The 16,988-nt window shown below is 40.9% G+C and overlaps 3 protein-coding genes across 3 annotated transcripts in view; all 3 read left to right on the top strand.

The window, feature by feature from the left end:
- The first annotated feature begins 3,778 nt into the window (after positions 1 to 3,778).
- LOC307081016 (troponin I, slow skeletal muscle-like) lies at positions 3,779 to 7,949 on the top strand. The gene is made up of 5 exons (XM_079744027.1): positions 3,779 to 3,821; positions 4,092 to 4,223; positions 6,805 to 6,894; positions 7,211 to 7,384; positions 7,648 to 7,949. The coding sequence occupies exons 2-5, from the start codon at positions 4,101 to 4,103 to the stop codon at positions 7,729 to 7,731; spliced, it is 471 nt and encodes a 156-aa protein (XP_079600153.1). The 5' UTR covers positions 3,779 to 3,821; positions 4,092 to 4,100; the 3' UTR covers positions 7,732 to 7,949.
- An 806-nt stretch (positions 7,950 to 8,755) lies between these two features.
- On the top strand, positions 8,756 to 12,900 carry bpgm (2,3-bisphosphoglycerate mutase). Its single transcript, XM_079743961.1, has 3 exons — positions 8,756 to 8,855; positions 9,297 to 9,926; positions 11,300 to 12,900. The coding sequence occupies exons 2-3, from the start codon at positions 9,326 to 9,328 to the stop codon at positions 11,473 to 11,475; spliced, it is 777 nt and encodes a 258-aa protein (XP_079600087.1). The 5' UTR covers positions 8,756 to 8,855; positions 9,297 to 9,325; the 3' UTR covers positions 11,476 to 12,900.
- Positions 12,901 to 13,335: 435 nt separating this feature from the next.
- LOC307080979 (uncharacterized protein) overlaps positions 13,336 to 16,988 on the top strand; it is a 24,020-nt gene continuing 20,367 nt past the window's right edge. Inside the window, exon 1 of the mRNA XM_079743971.1 lies at positions 13,336 to 13,349. The gene's annotated coding sequence lies outside the window, so the exon portion shown is untranslated. The remainder of the gene's footprint in view (positions 13,350 to 16,988) is intronic.

The raw sequence follows: 16,988 nt of genomic DNA, 5'->3' as shown, positions 1-16,988 counted from the left end.
AAGATGAATGATTTCTATATTGTCTCTCTCTCTCTCTCTCTCTCTCTCTCTCTCTCTCTCTCTCTCTCTCTCTCTCTCTCTCTCTCTCTCTCTCTCCCTCCCTCCTCTCAGCAGGACGACATCACCCTCACACAGACCATTGCTGCACTTCAAGGTACGTCTCAATAACATATCAGGCTCCAATGCATGCTTGAGTCATTTAACAAGATTTGTAGAATATTTCTAACGCTGTTCAGATTGGCAGTCTGTCTGTTTATAGTTCGTAATTGAATGAGTATTGACATTTATAAGATGTTACCTGGCTTATTATTTAAGAATAACCTTGAAGAGCACCCATACTTGTGTCAAGAAGAAATTGTAATGTAAATAAGAAAGAGGAACAAAATCAGCATTGGTTTTGGGCCATAGATTCAAAACATTAGTTTTTATCACTCCCTAAAAGAGACTACGACTTTTTTGGGGGGATTCTGTGCCATTCCTATGTTGGGTCCGGATGTTAAGCCAATGCATGCTCTGTGAATGAGTTAAAGTCATTAATGTGTCACAGGAACCATACAAAGGTCTAGGCGGTAATTAAATAAGATTGCATTAGAAAACTGTGCACAAAGAATACTAAACAATGCATAAACACAGCCTATAGGCCCTGTAGGCCTACTCCGATGGTTCTCAAACACCTGTGTTACAGTGGGTGAAATTAAGACGGAAAGAGAGAGAGGTGAGTTCAATCAATTGAATCACTAGTCAGATTTCTCAACGGTTGAGGCTGAAGTAATCAATGAACTGGTCTGGGGATTCCTATGTTCTGTTTGATTTACCCACAGCAAGGTCATCACCATAATGGTCTCACAGTGTGCATACGCTAGCTAATACAATGTTTGTCTGGGAAAGTTAAGTCACCTAGCAGGTTCATTATTGTATTATTATCCATGCCTAAGCCGTAAGTAGCCGTACATGAGACTGTCCCCCCAGAATGCTCTATGTTTATGCGCTCTAGAGTCCTCTAGTGCTGCGGTTTGTTCTTGCAGGGGCTCCCTACTACTGCATCCCCACTCTATATATGGTATGGTTTAAGTATACAGTATTAGCAACCAAGAATAATTTCCCATCATTTAAGTTTGTTCGTTTTCCAGGATCTGTGCTTACATTTGCACCGCACGGTCAATGTTTTATTTGGGAGCAGCTGCATTATAAGGGGCCTAACATTGATGGGGTAAGAAACTGGAAGAATGAGAAAAAGACCAGGAAAAGACGAACGAAATATGTCAATACTTCGCATATTAACCAGTGAATAATATCGACGCCATTCAAACTATTTCCTAAACTCTGTATACGAAGGCCAGTAGTCTGGCCATTTAGTGGTCAGGTACTGACTCCATGTGGCTATGGCGTGAATTACAGATCGGAAAAAAATCAGCCAATAGTCGCCTGGGTAGAGGATGGAATTTATGTGTGTGTAGTGATAACGTGTCTTTACTGGAGGCTTCTCTCCTCAGATAGATTTAACGAACTGAGGCAGTCCTCACGGAGGATTTAAGAGCTAGACCCTCAGAAGAGAGAGGAGAGCTCTGCCAAGCCGTGCTGAGGCTCCAGGCAAAAGGAGTCCCTTTATTTCCATGCCAACCAAAAGACAGTTATGAAGGAGGAGGAGGAGGAGGTAAGTCTGGCTTTGCTCTTGTATGTCAAATGGATTGGTGGGAGAGCCGGAAACCCTAGAGCTTGGAATTTGAATGCCTGTTTAAAATTTAAAAAAAAATTAAACTAAAGAAATAAATAAGGTCGTTATATTTTGTGCTGGCATTTGGATAGTGGTACATTGCGTTTCCAACAGGAAGAGGAGGTGACAGGTCTAAGCCAGTTCTCGAAGGACAGGAAGAAGCTGATTGGTTCACCTCGAAACTCAAAAAGTAGGACAGGGAAGGGGGGACTATTTTATTATACATGATGACAAAATTGGGATTTCCATTTAAGCGACAATCAAGGAAACTATTTGAAGATTATATTTAAAAAGTAGATTCAACCTACATTACACATTTAGGATATGCTTGAAAAAATATTTGTTCAGACATGTGGCGTCATCATTCTTTATTGATAGAAAGAAGATTATGGCTTTTTATGTCACACAAAATAAATTTGTTATTAATTAGAAAGGCCCTAGTCGTTGTCACATGGTTGGCCTATTTTTACTTTAAGCCTATTGTCCCAGCTTGAGCAATTTGTATTCGCTTAAACACATTATTCATTTGTGTAAGTGACGTTTCTATTTTTTATTTTAAAGTACATCAGTTCTCCAATTCAGCCTAGAGATGGCAGCACAAGCCTTCAAAAACATAGCTTGAAACAAACACTCAGGGTGTCAAACTTATGCTTCTGATAAAATAATATATATATTTATACGTATATGTGTGTACATATTAGTAAGTATACATATATTTGATGGATAAACAATAACCATACACTTGTATTGATCGTTAAAACAGTGCATTTAATGACATGGGATGGGTACTACTTGGAAACAGTGATTATAAGTGATGAAAAACCATTAAACCAAACACAATCTGTGATTTTGTGGTAACTGTTTGTGTATAACTCTATTTAGACATAATAAATATAACCCTTGTACACTTGAATCTCTGTGGCTTCTTCATTTCTGGGGTAACACACACACACACACAAACCCACACACATAAACACACACACACACACACACACACACACTCACACAATCACACACACCCTAACTCACACACAAACACACACACATATGAACACACACAGACACACAAACACACACTTGAAGACAGCATCATGTGAGTGCAAGATGCAAGCACCACACAAACAAATGGCGAGGACACAGGATCTATTTTAGTGAACCACTCACAGCAGCCCCGGAATCTATATATCTACCCGCTTTGTGTGCGTCTGAGCTCAGAAAAACTACCGGTCACAAACGCTTAGAAATAAGGTAAGAGTTTCTCAGTTTTCATTTTGAAATGACAATCAAGGAATTTGAAATATTAATTTGGGGATCATTTTTGAAAGTATAAATGTATGTGAGCAAATTAAAATTGAAAAATAAAATCATTGGTTGAATTCATTGAATTCTACAATTGGACATCCGTCACAGCTTAGTTGAAGTTTATTGAAGTTTGGTCATCTCTTTTATATCAGGCTTGAGCTCCATGGTAAGGAAGGCAGTCACACTGAGCAGCTGCCTATGACCTTGCACTGAGTTCTGAGACGTTATAAATACCTGGAGACTTTCTAACATTAATGTGTTTCTATTAAGCATATGTCTTAAAGACACTTCTCATCATTTAGAAAAATGAAAGCCAAAACTTGAATTTAACATCACAGCCTTTTAGCCTACTCAACTAACTTGATTATTCAAATTAGTGACGTCAACATTTGAAAATACATTGACATGTATTTTCATTGAGATTATGAATAATCACAATTTGTTTTTTTAAAGGAACTGAGAGGAGACAAAACAAGCTGCCACCATGTCTGAAGCGTAAGAACTCAACTTCATATTTTTAAGACTGCATTCAAATTGAGATTAACATATTTATCCTCAAAACATTGTAACTTATTTTTGTCAATTATTTTCCCTTTCTTTCTTCCCCCCTGAATTTCATAGTCCGGTAAGTTCAAATAAGTTAACTATTATTAATATTATAATAATATTCCCCATACATTAAACAGGTTTCACCTTTCTGTTTAGGGTCACTTTGCTGTTTTTAATCTTTCTTTTGGGATGTGTTTTATTTATTTTTCAGAAAGCAAAGCCTAAAATATCTGCATCTCGCAGACTGTTCTTGAAGGTACTGTGTGTGTTTGTATATATGTGTTTGTGTGTGTGTATGTGTGTGCGGGTTTGTGTGTGTGCATGCGTGTGTGTGTCTGTGTGTGTACATTTGCATACGTGTACATGGTCGTGTACATGTGTGTGCATGTGCATGTGTGTCCATGTAAAAATCCCATGCCGATGATAACTGCTGTAATTGAATGCACTAACAAAAGATCTGTATAAAATAAAAACTGTAGCCTTCAGAGATGTGATTTTGTAACATAACATACGTGTTGTGCACCAGACCAAACTGATGAAGAGGGCCATGACCATGCTAGTCACCGACAAGGAAAACAGGCGGCTGGAGCGAGAGAGAATCCTGGCGGAGAGAGTTCCACCGCTGCAGCTGTCAGGCCTATCCGTGCAGGATCTGCAGGTACCACACCTACAGTACAACAGCCATGTATTCAAAACAATGTACTATGTTCCTACACCTTTTACCTTCATGAATGAAACCTCCAAACACAGTGTTGGGTGGCTCTGTTGGTTTCAGTAAGAGTTATGTATGACTGACAGAACCATGTAACCGATACACAAAGTTGTTGAGATTCTCTGTGGGTTTGATGACTTGACGACAGGCCGACTGGAGCGAGTTGTACTTAATATAGAGTGCCGGAGCTGGACCAACGACAGGTCAGGTGGATAGGTGAGACGGACAGTTGACAGGGAATGCAGCACACAAACATAATTTTGTGTGTGTGTGTGTGTGTGCACACGCGTTTGCAATTTTCTTTTTCCATAGGCCAACAAGCGCATTATATGAAAGTATTGGGCAAGTTTAAGGACTGAATAATACACACCTATATATATATATATATATATATATATATATATATATATATATATATATATATACAGTGGGGCAAAAAAGTATTTAGTCAGCCACCAATTGTGCAAGTTCTCCCACTTAAAAAGATGAGAGAGGCCTGTAATTTTCATCATAGGTAAACCTCAGCTATGAGAGACAAAATGAAAAAAAAAATCCAGAAAATCACATTGTCTGATTTTTTAAGAATTTATTTGCAAATTATGGTGGAAAATAAGTATTTGGTCAACTACAAACCAGCAAGATTTCTGGCTGTCACAGACCTGTAACTTTTTCTTTAAGAGGCTCCTCTGTCCTCCACTTGTTACCTGTATTAATGGCACCTGTTTGAACTCCTTATCAGTATAAAAGACACCTGTCCACAACCTCAAACAGTCACACTCCAAACTCTAAAAAAAAAAAAAAAATCTAGAAAATCACATAGTCTGATTTTTAAAGAATTTATTTGCAAATTATGGTGGAAAATAAGTATTTGGTCAATAACAAAAGGTCATCTCAATACTTTGTTACATGCCCTTTTTTGGCAATGACAGAGGTCAAACGTTTTCAGTAAGTCTTTACAAGGTTTTCACACACTGCTGCTGGTATTTTGGCCCATTCCTCCATGCAGATCTCCTCTAGAGCAGTGATGTTTTTGGGCCACACGGATTTTCAACTCCCTCCAAAGACTTTCTATGGAGTTGAGATCTGGAGACTGGCTAGGCCACTCCAGGACCTTGAAATGCTTCTTACGAAGCCACTCCTTCTCATCTTCAGTGCCCTTGCTGATGGAAGGAGGTTTTCACTCAAAATCTCACAATACATGGCCCCATTCATTCTTTCCGTCATACGGATAAGACGTGCTGGTCCCTTGGCAGAAAAACAGCCCCAAAGCATGATGTTTCCACCCCCATGCTTCACTGTAGGTATGGTGTTCTTTGGATGCAACTCAGCATTCTTTCTCCTCCAAACACGACGAGTTGAGTTTTTACCAAAAAGTTCTATTTTGGTTTCATCTGACCATATGACATTCTCCCAATCCTGTTCTGGATCATCCAAATGCTCTCTAGCAAACTTCAAACGGGCCCGGACATGCACTGGCTTTAGCAGGGGGACACGTCTGGCACTGCAGGATTTGAGTCCCTGGCGGCGTAGTGTGTTAGTGATGGTAGCCTTTGTTACTTTGGTCCCAGCTCTCTGGAGGTCATTCACTAGATCCCCCCGTGTGGTTCTGGGATTTTTGTTCACCGTTCTTGTGATCATTTTGACCCCACAGGGTGAGATCTTGCGTGGAGCCCCAGATCGAGGGAGATTATCAGTGGTCTTGTATGTATTCCATTTCCTAATAATTGCTCCCACAGTTGATTTCTTCACACCAAGCTGCTTACCTATTGCAGATTCAGACTTCCCAGCCTGGTGCAGGTCTACAATTGTGTTTCTGGTGTCCTTTGACAGCTCTTTGGTCTTGGTCATAGTGGAGTTTGGAGTGTGACTGTTTGAGGTTGTGGACAGGTGTCTTTTATACTGATAAGGAGTTCAAACAGGTGCCATTAATACAGGTAACAAGTGGAGGACAGAGGAGCCTCTTAAAGAAGAAGTTACAGGTCTGTGACAGCCAGAAATCTTGCTGGTTTGTAGTTGACCAAATACTTATTTTCCACCATAATTTGCAAATAAATTCTTAAAAAATCAGACAATGTGATTTTCTGGATTTTTTTTTTCATTTTGTCTCTCATAGCTGAGGTTTACCTATGATGAAAATTACAGGCCTCTCTCGTCTTTTTAAGTGGGAGAACTTGCACAATTGGTGGCTGACTAAATACTTTTTTGCCCCACTGTATATATATATATAGATAAAGATATTCACTTTAACAAGATATTACTGGTGATTCTATCCAATGAATTTTAACACTTGTGACACTGTGGATTCAATCCAGTAGCTTTATTTCTCACTCTAGCTATTACATGTCTGTCCTGTGTATATAAGAACCATTTTACTTTTGAGGGACTGTTCTGCTAATGAGGAAAAGTACTGATTAAAAGCCTTTGCTTTTGTTTGGTAGACCGTTTTGTCTTGTATTTTATATGAAAGGCCTAGGTCAAAGGTCAAAGAGGCCTCCCATTCTGAAGGGCCCCATTGTTCTTTTCACAGAATCTCTGCAAGGAGCTCTCCCAGAAAATTGATGTGGTGGATGAGGAAAGATACGATATTAATTCAAAAGTGTCCAAAAGCGAAATGGAGGTAATAGTTATCTCATCATGCATAAATCATGTATGTAATGTGAAATATAAAGTGCATAGAAATTTTTAATTGTATTACTATATATGGTGTTTTAAAGTATAATGCGTATGCTTTTATGCAAAGCATAAGTGCAAACATACATAGATACATACATACATACATTCATACATACATACATACATACATACATACATGCATGCATACAGGCATACATACATTCATGGGTGACAACAGTGGGAATGGAACCCCTAACCCTCTGGGGTTAGGGGTTCCATTCCCTAACCCCAGAGGGTCCCTTAACGCCTGCCGGTAACAGGTCCAGGACCTGTCCCAGAAAATCGGGGATCTGAAGGGAAAGATGAAGAGACCCAACCTGAAGAGAGTGAGGGTGTCTGCGGACGCCATGCTGGGCGCCCTGCTAGGGGCAAAGGTCAAGGAGTCTGTGGACTTCAAGGCCAACCTCAAGACAGTGAAGAAGGAGGATGAGAAGGTAAGAACTAGGGGGGCCCCGAAGTGTTATTGGTGCAATTGCTACACAAGGTTTCCACACGAGGTCGCACGTTCCAAGCCAGCCGCCATCTTGGTGATTTTCACCATTATTACCATAATCATAGGAATCATAACAACAGTTTGCTCGGTTATTGTTGTTTTCTTTATCAAGAAGTAACAAGATGGCCTTGAACTTCTACATTTTCATTTTTTGAAATCCTCCTATCACTGGTTGACTCCTATCTTTTGTCCACGCCCCCATAGAAAGAAGAGGTCACTGATTGGCGTAAGAATGTGGAATCAATGTCTGGGATGGAGGGCAGGAAGAAGCTGTTCGATGCTGCATAAAACTGAAAAGGAGCCCAGTTGTTCCCTGTTCTCTGTGGGTGAAACTCAATGAATCATGAAAGTGCTACAATGACTGATTCGTTAACATCCCAATAGACACAGATGTGTGCGTGGAAGTGTCCCATTTCCACTTGTTATCCTCATTACTCTAGGGGTCGTACATGTTTTTGAATGTGATGTGTTATAAACGATAAGCATAATTGTATTAGAAACATAATTGTATTAGAAACAATATCTCATGTTGATATACATTGATGATGTATAGCTTCAGGTACTGCACAGTGCTGCTGCCCCATGTGTGCAGATGCACCTCTCTTACTCATCATCTCACCTTCTGTGTGATACATGGTACAAGGTACAAGGTATTTTGGTTCAAGCTGATCAGTTCTTTCAACAATGACTAACGTATAATAATATTAAAATATCATTAAAAATAAGTTGCATTGTATTTGAGGAGTATTTTGGGTCTGCCATTTTTGTGTACAAAAGGGCAATGCTCATTCTATCTGCAGTTGATTTATATGATTGTATGTTGAGTTATCAAAAAGCATATGATTTAATTCTGTACCAATGTGTCTCTAATATAATAATAAAAATAATCATAAAGACGTTTGTTCAAAGGTAGTCCCATCCGTGATTATTTTTCCATAACAATTTCATGTTCACTGAACGTCAACAACGTCAACATATCGTTCAATCTAGTAACTTTTTTTTTTTTTTTTACAGCTATAACGGTTTCACGTTTGAATCAGTTGGCGATGATTCTCAAACATTCTGTTATTTCTTTTGTTTAAGCAGAATCATATATAACAGCATTATTATTAGTAGTAGTATTCTACTGAATAATCTTCCGTTGGGTCGCAGCGATCCAGAATCACCCCAAAGTTCACAGCCACTCAGCCTCCCCCTCGTCACGGCGGTTTCCCCTCTGACATAACCACACCAACGTGACCCGTACCCTTCTCCTAGTATGGGCATGAATATAAAGTTAGCGCCGCCCACTAGTCTGGTTTGCAGTTCTGATTGGACAATACAATTCACACTCGTAAGTCTCCGCTTTTCGGTTTTTATCACTGGACCGTTTACGTCTCAGTATGTACAAATTGTAGGCAGACTCGCTGAAGGTAAGCAATGTTTAACGCTATTCAACGAGTGCAAACTCAATTAAAAAAAATAATAATCAGTTTCCTTGGCTAAGAAAAAAAAAAAATCTATTGCGATCACGTTAAGCTGTGATCAACGCGTCTGTTTACAACGGAACGAATACGGTCTCGTAGCTCCTGCAATGTGGTCTCTTTTATAACTCAACATGTAAGTTAACGTTAAATACTCCAATAGACTCATTTCATAAGAATCCGCATGTACGGTTAGCCTCTAGTTTTCCTTTGCCGCTTACTGCTGGCCCACTATGGGGGGGCAGCACGTATACAAGCATGGCTACTCAATGATACACGGTCCAATGACTGATCGCAGACCATGTTGACGATACTGCCATCGTTTTCCTTCACCCTTCCCTCCTTTTGGTAGTAATTGACCATGCTACCTCCTTTCGATCAAAACCCCAGGTTTCCTCTATCCGCTATCGGGTGCTCAGATGTCAAAATACAAAGTCATCCTGCTCAGACATGGCGAGGGGGAGTGGAACAAAGAGAACCGCTTCTGCAGCTGGGTGGACCAGAAGCTCAGCACGGATGGAGTTAAGGAGGCCCAGGCGTGTGGCCGGCTCCTCAGGGAGCAGGGCTACACATTTGACGTGGTATTCACCTCCCTGCTCAGTCGATCCGTCCACACGGCCTGGCTTGTGCTGGAGGCCATGCGTCAGGAGTGGGTCCCCGTGGTGAAGTCGTGGAGGCTGAACGAGCGCCACTACGGCGCCCTCATCGGGCTCAACCGTGCAGAGATGGCCCTCAACCACGGGGAGCAGCAGGTGAAAGTGTGGAGGAGGAGCTATAACGTCACACCGCCACCCATCGATCAATCCCACCCGTACTACCAGGCGATCTACAACGACCGCCGGTACAGCACCTGCGACGTGAGCAAGGATGAGCTGCCCAGGGCGGAGAGCCTGAAGCAGGTTCTGGACCGGCTGCTGCCCTACTGGGACGGGACGGTGGGGCCGGAGATCCGGAGCGGACGCAGTGTGCTCATCTCTGCTCATGGGAACAGCTGCAGAGCTCTGCTGAAGCACCTGGAAGGTATGTCTGCTGTTTGCATCAGCTCAATGGAGGGGGTCCTCTATTGTTTACGTTTACTTTTGTCTGTTGTTGTTGTTGTTGTTGTTGTTGTCGTTGGTGAGTGGTCTGAATGCCTTTTGGTTTTTGAAAGTTGACTGAGTATAGCAAAAACCCACCATGACCCCGAAGAGAGGAGTCGGTCACCAGTGTGAACCAGAGCCCATTTAGGGTGAAAGGACAGGTTTGAGTTCCACAAATGGAGGGATGAACTTTTGCAGAAAAGGCCAACGAGTTTATGTTTCATGTATCTGTTTCTATGCGATACACTTTGACCTTTGTAAATGGCCACTGGCGCACACAGTCACTTTCCACTCACTTTATATCTAGACTGTTATGTAATATCGTGCAGCCAGGCTGTGACTACAGTTTACCTTCTGCAGCTCCCACAAGTTGTATGTGGGTAATATTATGAAATGTATCAACACAGCTACTGTGTTTCTTCTTTCAACACATGTTGCTCTGTGCGCATAGTTGCATTCAGGACACAAGTTTTGTAGGGCTGCAAGCAATGATAATTTGAATGGGGAATCATCGATTAATCTTTTTTAAGCGATCCATCATTAAAAATGTGTGTCATTTAAGGGCATTTTGTTTGTGCAGCCCTTAATCACAGTTGCTGCCTTAAAGGGGACATTATACCACCAGGTGTGAGTGTTATTAGCCGTTACAAGCCGCTTTGCAAATCTGCCTCTTCTGACATCACAAGCCCACCTAGATGTATGACCGATAAATGAGCAACGTTTGCGACAGTCCACTGGGAAGGCTGGTAGATTGATCTATCCAGCACAAATCTAGGTGGACACGTTGTGATGTCCGAAGAGGCAGATTAACAAAACGGCTTGTTGAAATCTGGTCAGGTCTGATTTCTGTCAGATCTGGCTGGGGTCGGACCACTCCCAATCGTTTACGTAATATGGGGTGGGTTTAATACGATGACGGAACAGGGGAGCACTGTATGGGAGCCCTGTTAAGACATGTTCTTAAACAACCAAGATGGCTGCTGCTGATGTGTCACACCTCAAGTTGCTATGATCTGTTATAGGTCGATCCAATTGAATCCTGAGACATTTCGGTCTGTGGCTGTTGATATTGCCCCCTGAAAACTGAAAAGGTTCTTGACAAAATCCATTTTGCAAACTGGTGACGTGAGGCTAATTCTAATTCCAAGAAAACCCAAAGAAAAAAACAACACCAAATTATAAAAATTCTGAAGCAGATGTTTGGTATTTGGCTTTATATTTATTATATTTCAACCAAATTGACAGTCATTCATTTTCTCCATCCATCAATTGCTAACTCATCACAGCAACTGACCTCACCGTTCATCCCGACAGGCATATCGGACAGCGACATCGTCAACGTGACGCTGCCCACGGGCACGCCGGTTCTGCTGGAGCTGGATGAGAACCTGCGGGCGGTGAAGCCCCGGCAGCTGCTGGGAGACCAGGTCAAGATCCAGGCGGCCATCAAGATGGTCGAGGACCAGGGGAAGGTCAAGCCCGCCGCCTGAACACAATCACAGGCGCTACGCCGCTTTGCCATGTTTTTCCTTCCAGGGATTCATTCATTCGTTGGAAAACAAATGAAACGTGAAAGAAATAGCAGCAATGACGGGCTGTTTTAGGAGGAATCTAAGGAATCAGGATGTATCGTGAGGATCCTGATCTTTCAGGAGAGTGTCGTGTTGGGGTAGGATAGGGTGGTGGCGAGGGGGTTTGACTCCCAACGGAGAGCGTAACGAGTCCTTCCCTTACCTGTAGGCATCGCTCGGCATAACCTCCAGCTGTAAGTCACTCTGGATAGAAGTATCTGCTTTCATGACTAAACCTTAAGTAGTAGCGGTCAAATGGATTGGTGGTGGATTTATTTAGTAGTCTCTCAGACCTCCGATCAAAGGACCAATGGAGGATGAGGATGGTACTGTAACTGTCTTGTCACTGTGAAGACAAAATGGGTTAGGCTTGAGTAGGAGCTTCTGTAGCGGATCTTACTGATGACACCATAGACTAAGCTAAAACAAAACAGCACTTGCGTAACACATGGGACAAGTGTAGGTGACGCATTTATCATTTATTGGGTTTTCTGTTATGCAAAGATATTTGAAAGCTTTTAACACAGATGCACTTTTTGATGATGCCTAAAACAATGTACTAGGATGGATTGGCTTAGAAGAATATAGCTTTTAAAAAAGTTTACCAATGAGAGTATAGATAATTTGATAATTTGTTTAGGAATACAATCAATTGACTAACTGTGCACTGCCAAAAAAGCAATTGATGTTTGTCTGAATGAGTGGTGCATTTCCTTCTTTGCTTCCAATCTAACTATGATTGACCATGAATTAGCTTTTTTATGTGCTTGTTAATTGGAGTAGCCAGAAAGCCTTTATGCTTCTAAATATAGTGCCTATATGTGACTTATCAACTCGGCTTAGCCCTGTCAGATTGGTTCATTCCAATATATAATATATATTTCTATTTTTTAGGAGCCAAACAGACATTTAAAAGTATTGACCACCTTCCAAACTGTATTTCTAGTTCTCAATGAGATTATAACCATGTAGGCTGTTACAGGCAGAAATTGTGTTATTTATTGTTACTGAGGGATTTATTTTGGGTTTTGCAATTTGTGTGGATACTACTGGGAAATCTTGTGTCATGCAAGAGATACTGAAATATATTTTATTTTGGATACATAAAACGATATATACTGTATATATAAAGTAAGCTACTCTTGTTTTAGACTTTGGTTATGGTAATGTTTATGGTTGGTTTAACACTGTTAAATAACAATCAATATCCTTTTTAGTATTTTGTACTAAATTCTGTGATTTTACACCCTTTTTTTGTAATTTTGTTTTATTGCTGATTGAATAGAAATGTATAGAAAACAAAGTGTTTTTTTTGTGTGTGTCTGTTATTTGCCAACAAGTACGGTAAGCCACATCGTTGTTTTGTAGTTCCTAGTCATGAATACTGTGTTTTAGTCAGAACTATGGTCAGTATTCACATCACAACACATTGATTACTGTAAGATCCTTACTGTTCTCGCCAAACGTAATGTTACTGAAGCATGAGGCATGTTTAATTCAATAAAAAAAAGTACAATGTTGTCCATTGAATTTATTTATATGTATCCACTGTGAAACCTAGAAAAGTACTGACCTTATCGATATTAGATACTGTGATGATATTCATCACAGACATTGTTGGGATGTCCATTTAAATGTGTCTTGGTGGATGTGAAGTATGTCGCTGTTTATTCACGGGGGGTAACGAGGGGAGGCTGGAGGACAGGAGGGGCTGCGCGTGCTGTGGGAAGTGGTATAAAGCTCGCGACTTTAATCATCCGTTGACTTCCACCGAGCAGCCTGCAGTCCGACTGGTAAGTTAATTTATCCATCATCATCGGTATATCCTTTTACTTAACTTTGCTATTCAGTTCCTTAAATTAAGACTTAAACCACAGACGCCTGTTCATCGATGTATTTCGATTATTTGCAAGTTTTTGATATCTTAATGAGTTTTAATGGTGAAAACCTTAAAAAATAGCAAGGGTAGCTCACTGGAGCCATGTGGACATGTCGTTTTTACTTTGTAGGCCTATTTACTTTTTAAGACCTGTCTGACAGAAAACAGCAATGTGCATTTATACTAGTCAATGTATCCTGATCAAAGTGTTATAGCTAGCGAAGTTCAATTCCGATATCAACTATTGGGAATCGATTACAGCTTTGATGTCCTTTCCCTCTCACGTTGGGCTATATAGGACGATGCTGATTAGATAATGTGTAACAAGAAAGCAAAACCAGCTAAATCCAATGGATTATTCCGTTTTTGTAGTTATTGATAACAAGTAAAACATTTTTTTTTAGGTATATATATAGTATGTTATTGAAATTTGATTTCAATTTGACCTCTTCTGGCTAGATGAGCAGGAAAGGTGTGGTAGGATATTGTAGTGGCTGTTTCCCTCCCAGTCAAAACATACTGGGTCCAATCTCACATGTCCACACTACCTACCTGTGTCTGAATTATCCGTGAGTTTCCTTCTAAATAGTGAATTGTAGAAACGTAGAACCTAAATCAAACCCTTAAACCATGAACATGGAAGACTGCACAGCGATCATCCTGTGTGAGACCAGGGTATTGATATCGTCACACAGATACACAACACTTGTTCTTGGTATACAAGGAAGTTAAGAATTTGTTTTCCCTAATCATTATAAATAGCAGGAACTAGCTGACATTGAAAATCTGCCTTTGTCTCTATCGCTATAGATATACAATAAAAAGGTGCCGTCTGTCTGTACAGTAGGGGACATGCCAACTGAGTGTCCCCTTCCTTAGATGGTATTGAAGATTGAGTTTTTTGAACCACACTTGGTTGCTGTGTGTGTGAGCATCGGCTTTCCGACTTACTTGATTCCCTGTCCAAGTCTCCTAGGGGATGGGAATGTGTTTGGGATGGCCTCCAGAGGAAACTCAGAGCATCGCTCCTCCTTCTACTGTATGTGGAGTGTAGCCAAGGTGGACTTGAAACACAAGTCTGGAGCATATTTTCATTATGGATTGTGGTCATCCATAATGGTGTGTAATCAGTGTGTGACACTTATGTAACACCATTTCAAAACACAGAGAAACACGATCCGCTGTGGTTTGATGCTGTGTTGATTGCCTATGTATTGACTGTCATGACATCCAAACTGATGACAACGTGTTGTTGTAATGTATAAATGTATTGCTATAAAAAGCATATTTCGTTTTGTGTCAGCCTACAGCCTAGATGCTGAATCAAATGAGTCCTCTCTTAATAGTGAATAAGGGACATGGTGAACACAATATGTTTACTTTTTCATAGCACAGTGAGTATGTCTGTGAAGCGCTGATGGGAAATGGTTACAAACATGGTGGAGAACAGGATTTTGGCTCTGGCATTTACTATGTATCAAAGGTCATTTTGGTCCCTTACTGTAGTACAAACAATTTTTAAAGGTTATAGCAATGCAGAAATGCTTAGGTCATTTTTTGTGTCAAAATACCAGCCTGTAAAACAAAATGACAGACAATAGTTATTGTTGGCTCAAGAAAATATCTACATTTAGATAATTCATGCAGGAAAAGTGACTTGTTGTAGACATAATGGAAAGAAAAGTTATTCTTAGGTTGCTGTTAGCTTAGCAGCAGGTATTTCCCAGAGTAAACAACATGTTTCTGTTTTGGACGTTGCCAAAGTTGGGGAGCTACGCTAACGTGGTGCTAACAGTGTTGCGCTCTTCCTTAAAAGGAGGCGTAGCAGCGCAGCATCCCAGTGAACTGGCATAAGGGAGGAAGGAGAGGCCTACAGCCTTGCTGCATCCACGTACAGTCCCTGTGGCTCCCTCTCTCCTCTTACAATCCTTCAGTCTCTCCTTCTCCTCTTACAGTCCCTCAGTGTCTCTCTCTCTCTCTCATCGCACAGTCCTTCAGTCTCTCTCTCTCTCTCTCTCATCGTACAGTCCCTCAGTCTCTCTCTCTCTCTCTTTCTCCTCTTACAGTCCCTCAGTCTCTCTCTCTCTCTCATCGTACAGTCCCTCAGTCTCTCTCTCTCTCTTTCTCCTCTTACAGTCCCTCAGTCTCTCTCTCTCTCTCTCTCTCTCTCTCTCTCTCTCTCTCTCATCGTACAGTCCCTCAGAGTCTCTCTCTCTCTCTCTTATCGTACAGTCCCTCAGTCTCTCTCTCTCTCTCTCTCTCTCTCTCTCTCTCTCTCTCTCTCTCTCATCGTAGTCCCTCAGTCTCTCTCTCTCCTCTTACAGTCTCTCTCTCTCTCTCTCTCTCTCTCTCTCTCTCTCTCAGACATCTTACAGTCCTTCTGTTTCTTTCTCTCCTCTTACACTTTCTCCTAGTAAAAGCATTTTAAGCAATTTCCCCGAAATTTTCCTTGTCATAGCAGTTTACGTGTGCATATAATTACAACAAAATGCATCCCTGATCCATTCTCAGGACCCTCCCATCCTAACTGTGCCAGATAATATATGAAACCACAAACCTCCTCCAGTCGCCCCAGAGAGCAGGTCACTCTGTGCCGCCTGGCCACTTTGCCCTGTAAACCGACTGGAATTCCTGTCCTGGCCAGGGATATTTCTTTTTTTGTGTGTGTGTGTTTTTTTTTTAAATATACATGACCATATTTGGTCATGCAAAGCTAGCTGCCGAGGCCCCTTGATTGATTGCACACGCCTCTGTGACAAGTGTTTAGGAGAGCGTTGAGTTGTTTTCCTCCATGTATTGAGACCTAGGTTTGAGATGATAGTATGCCGATTGGATTTGTCTGCACTACATGATGATGATTAATATAACATTATTATATTCATATGGATTTGATGGAGAAAGCAACCACCATGACATGAATCAAATATCAACGTTGGGGAGGGGAGGGATACATATATTCCTGTTTTGAGAGAGAGAGAGAGAGAGAGAGAGAGAGAGATAATTAGAGAACTGTCAAGGGAATTCATTATATTGGAATACAAATGATATTACTCTATTATTTTCATATCTTTCATGCCATATTATATTGATGTATATATATTTATATACACAGTGTAAAGTCAGTGGCCAAGGAGTTGGAGCAGGTAACATGTGAGTAACATCTGGAGGGCTCCTGAAATGTACTCTGAATTGAATGTTTTTCACATTACAAAGAAAAGAGAAGAATGTTTTACTGTGCCCTTTGAAGTCCCAGTGTTTAAACCGGCAGCAATCCATTTTAAATACCGCTTTATCAGACAGTATACAAACAGCATATGGTGTATACATAGAAGAAGGACTGATGTAAGCATTGTGCTTTAGGTAAAGATGCCAAATCCGGTGATTAATCAGAGTGAACATCGTCCAATGAGACAGTTTTACAAATATACTTACAAAACAATTGGTGGGAGTTAGTGCAACGTATCTCTTTATAATGGACACTGCTTTGTGTAGCATCATCCATCCATCATACTTTAGATTCTGTCAGCAGGGTCCTAGATTTCACCCTTTCTCC

Source organism: Pollachius pollachius, assembly GCF_949987615.1.
Source record: "Pollachius pollachius genome assembly, chromosome: 9".
NCBI classification, from domain to species: domain Eukaryota; kingdom Metazoa; phylum Chordata; class Actinopteri; order Gadiformes; family Gadidae; genus Pollachius; species Pollachius pollachius.
Note: the sequence above shows the minus strand (reverse complement) of the source record. Positions and strands in the feature narration are given on the sequence as shown.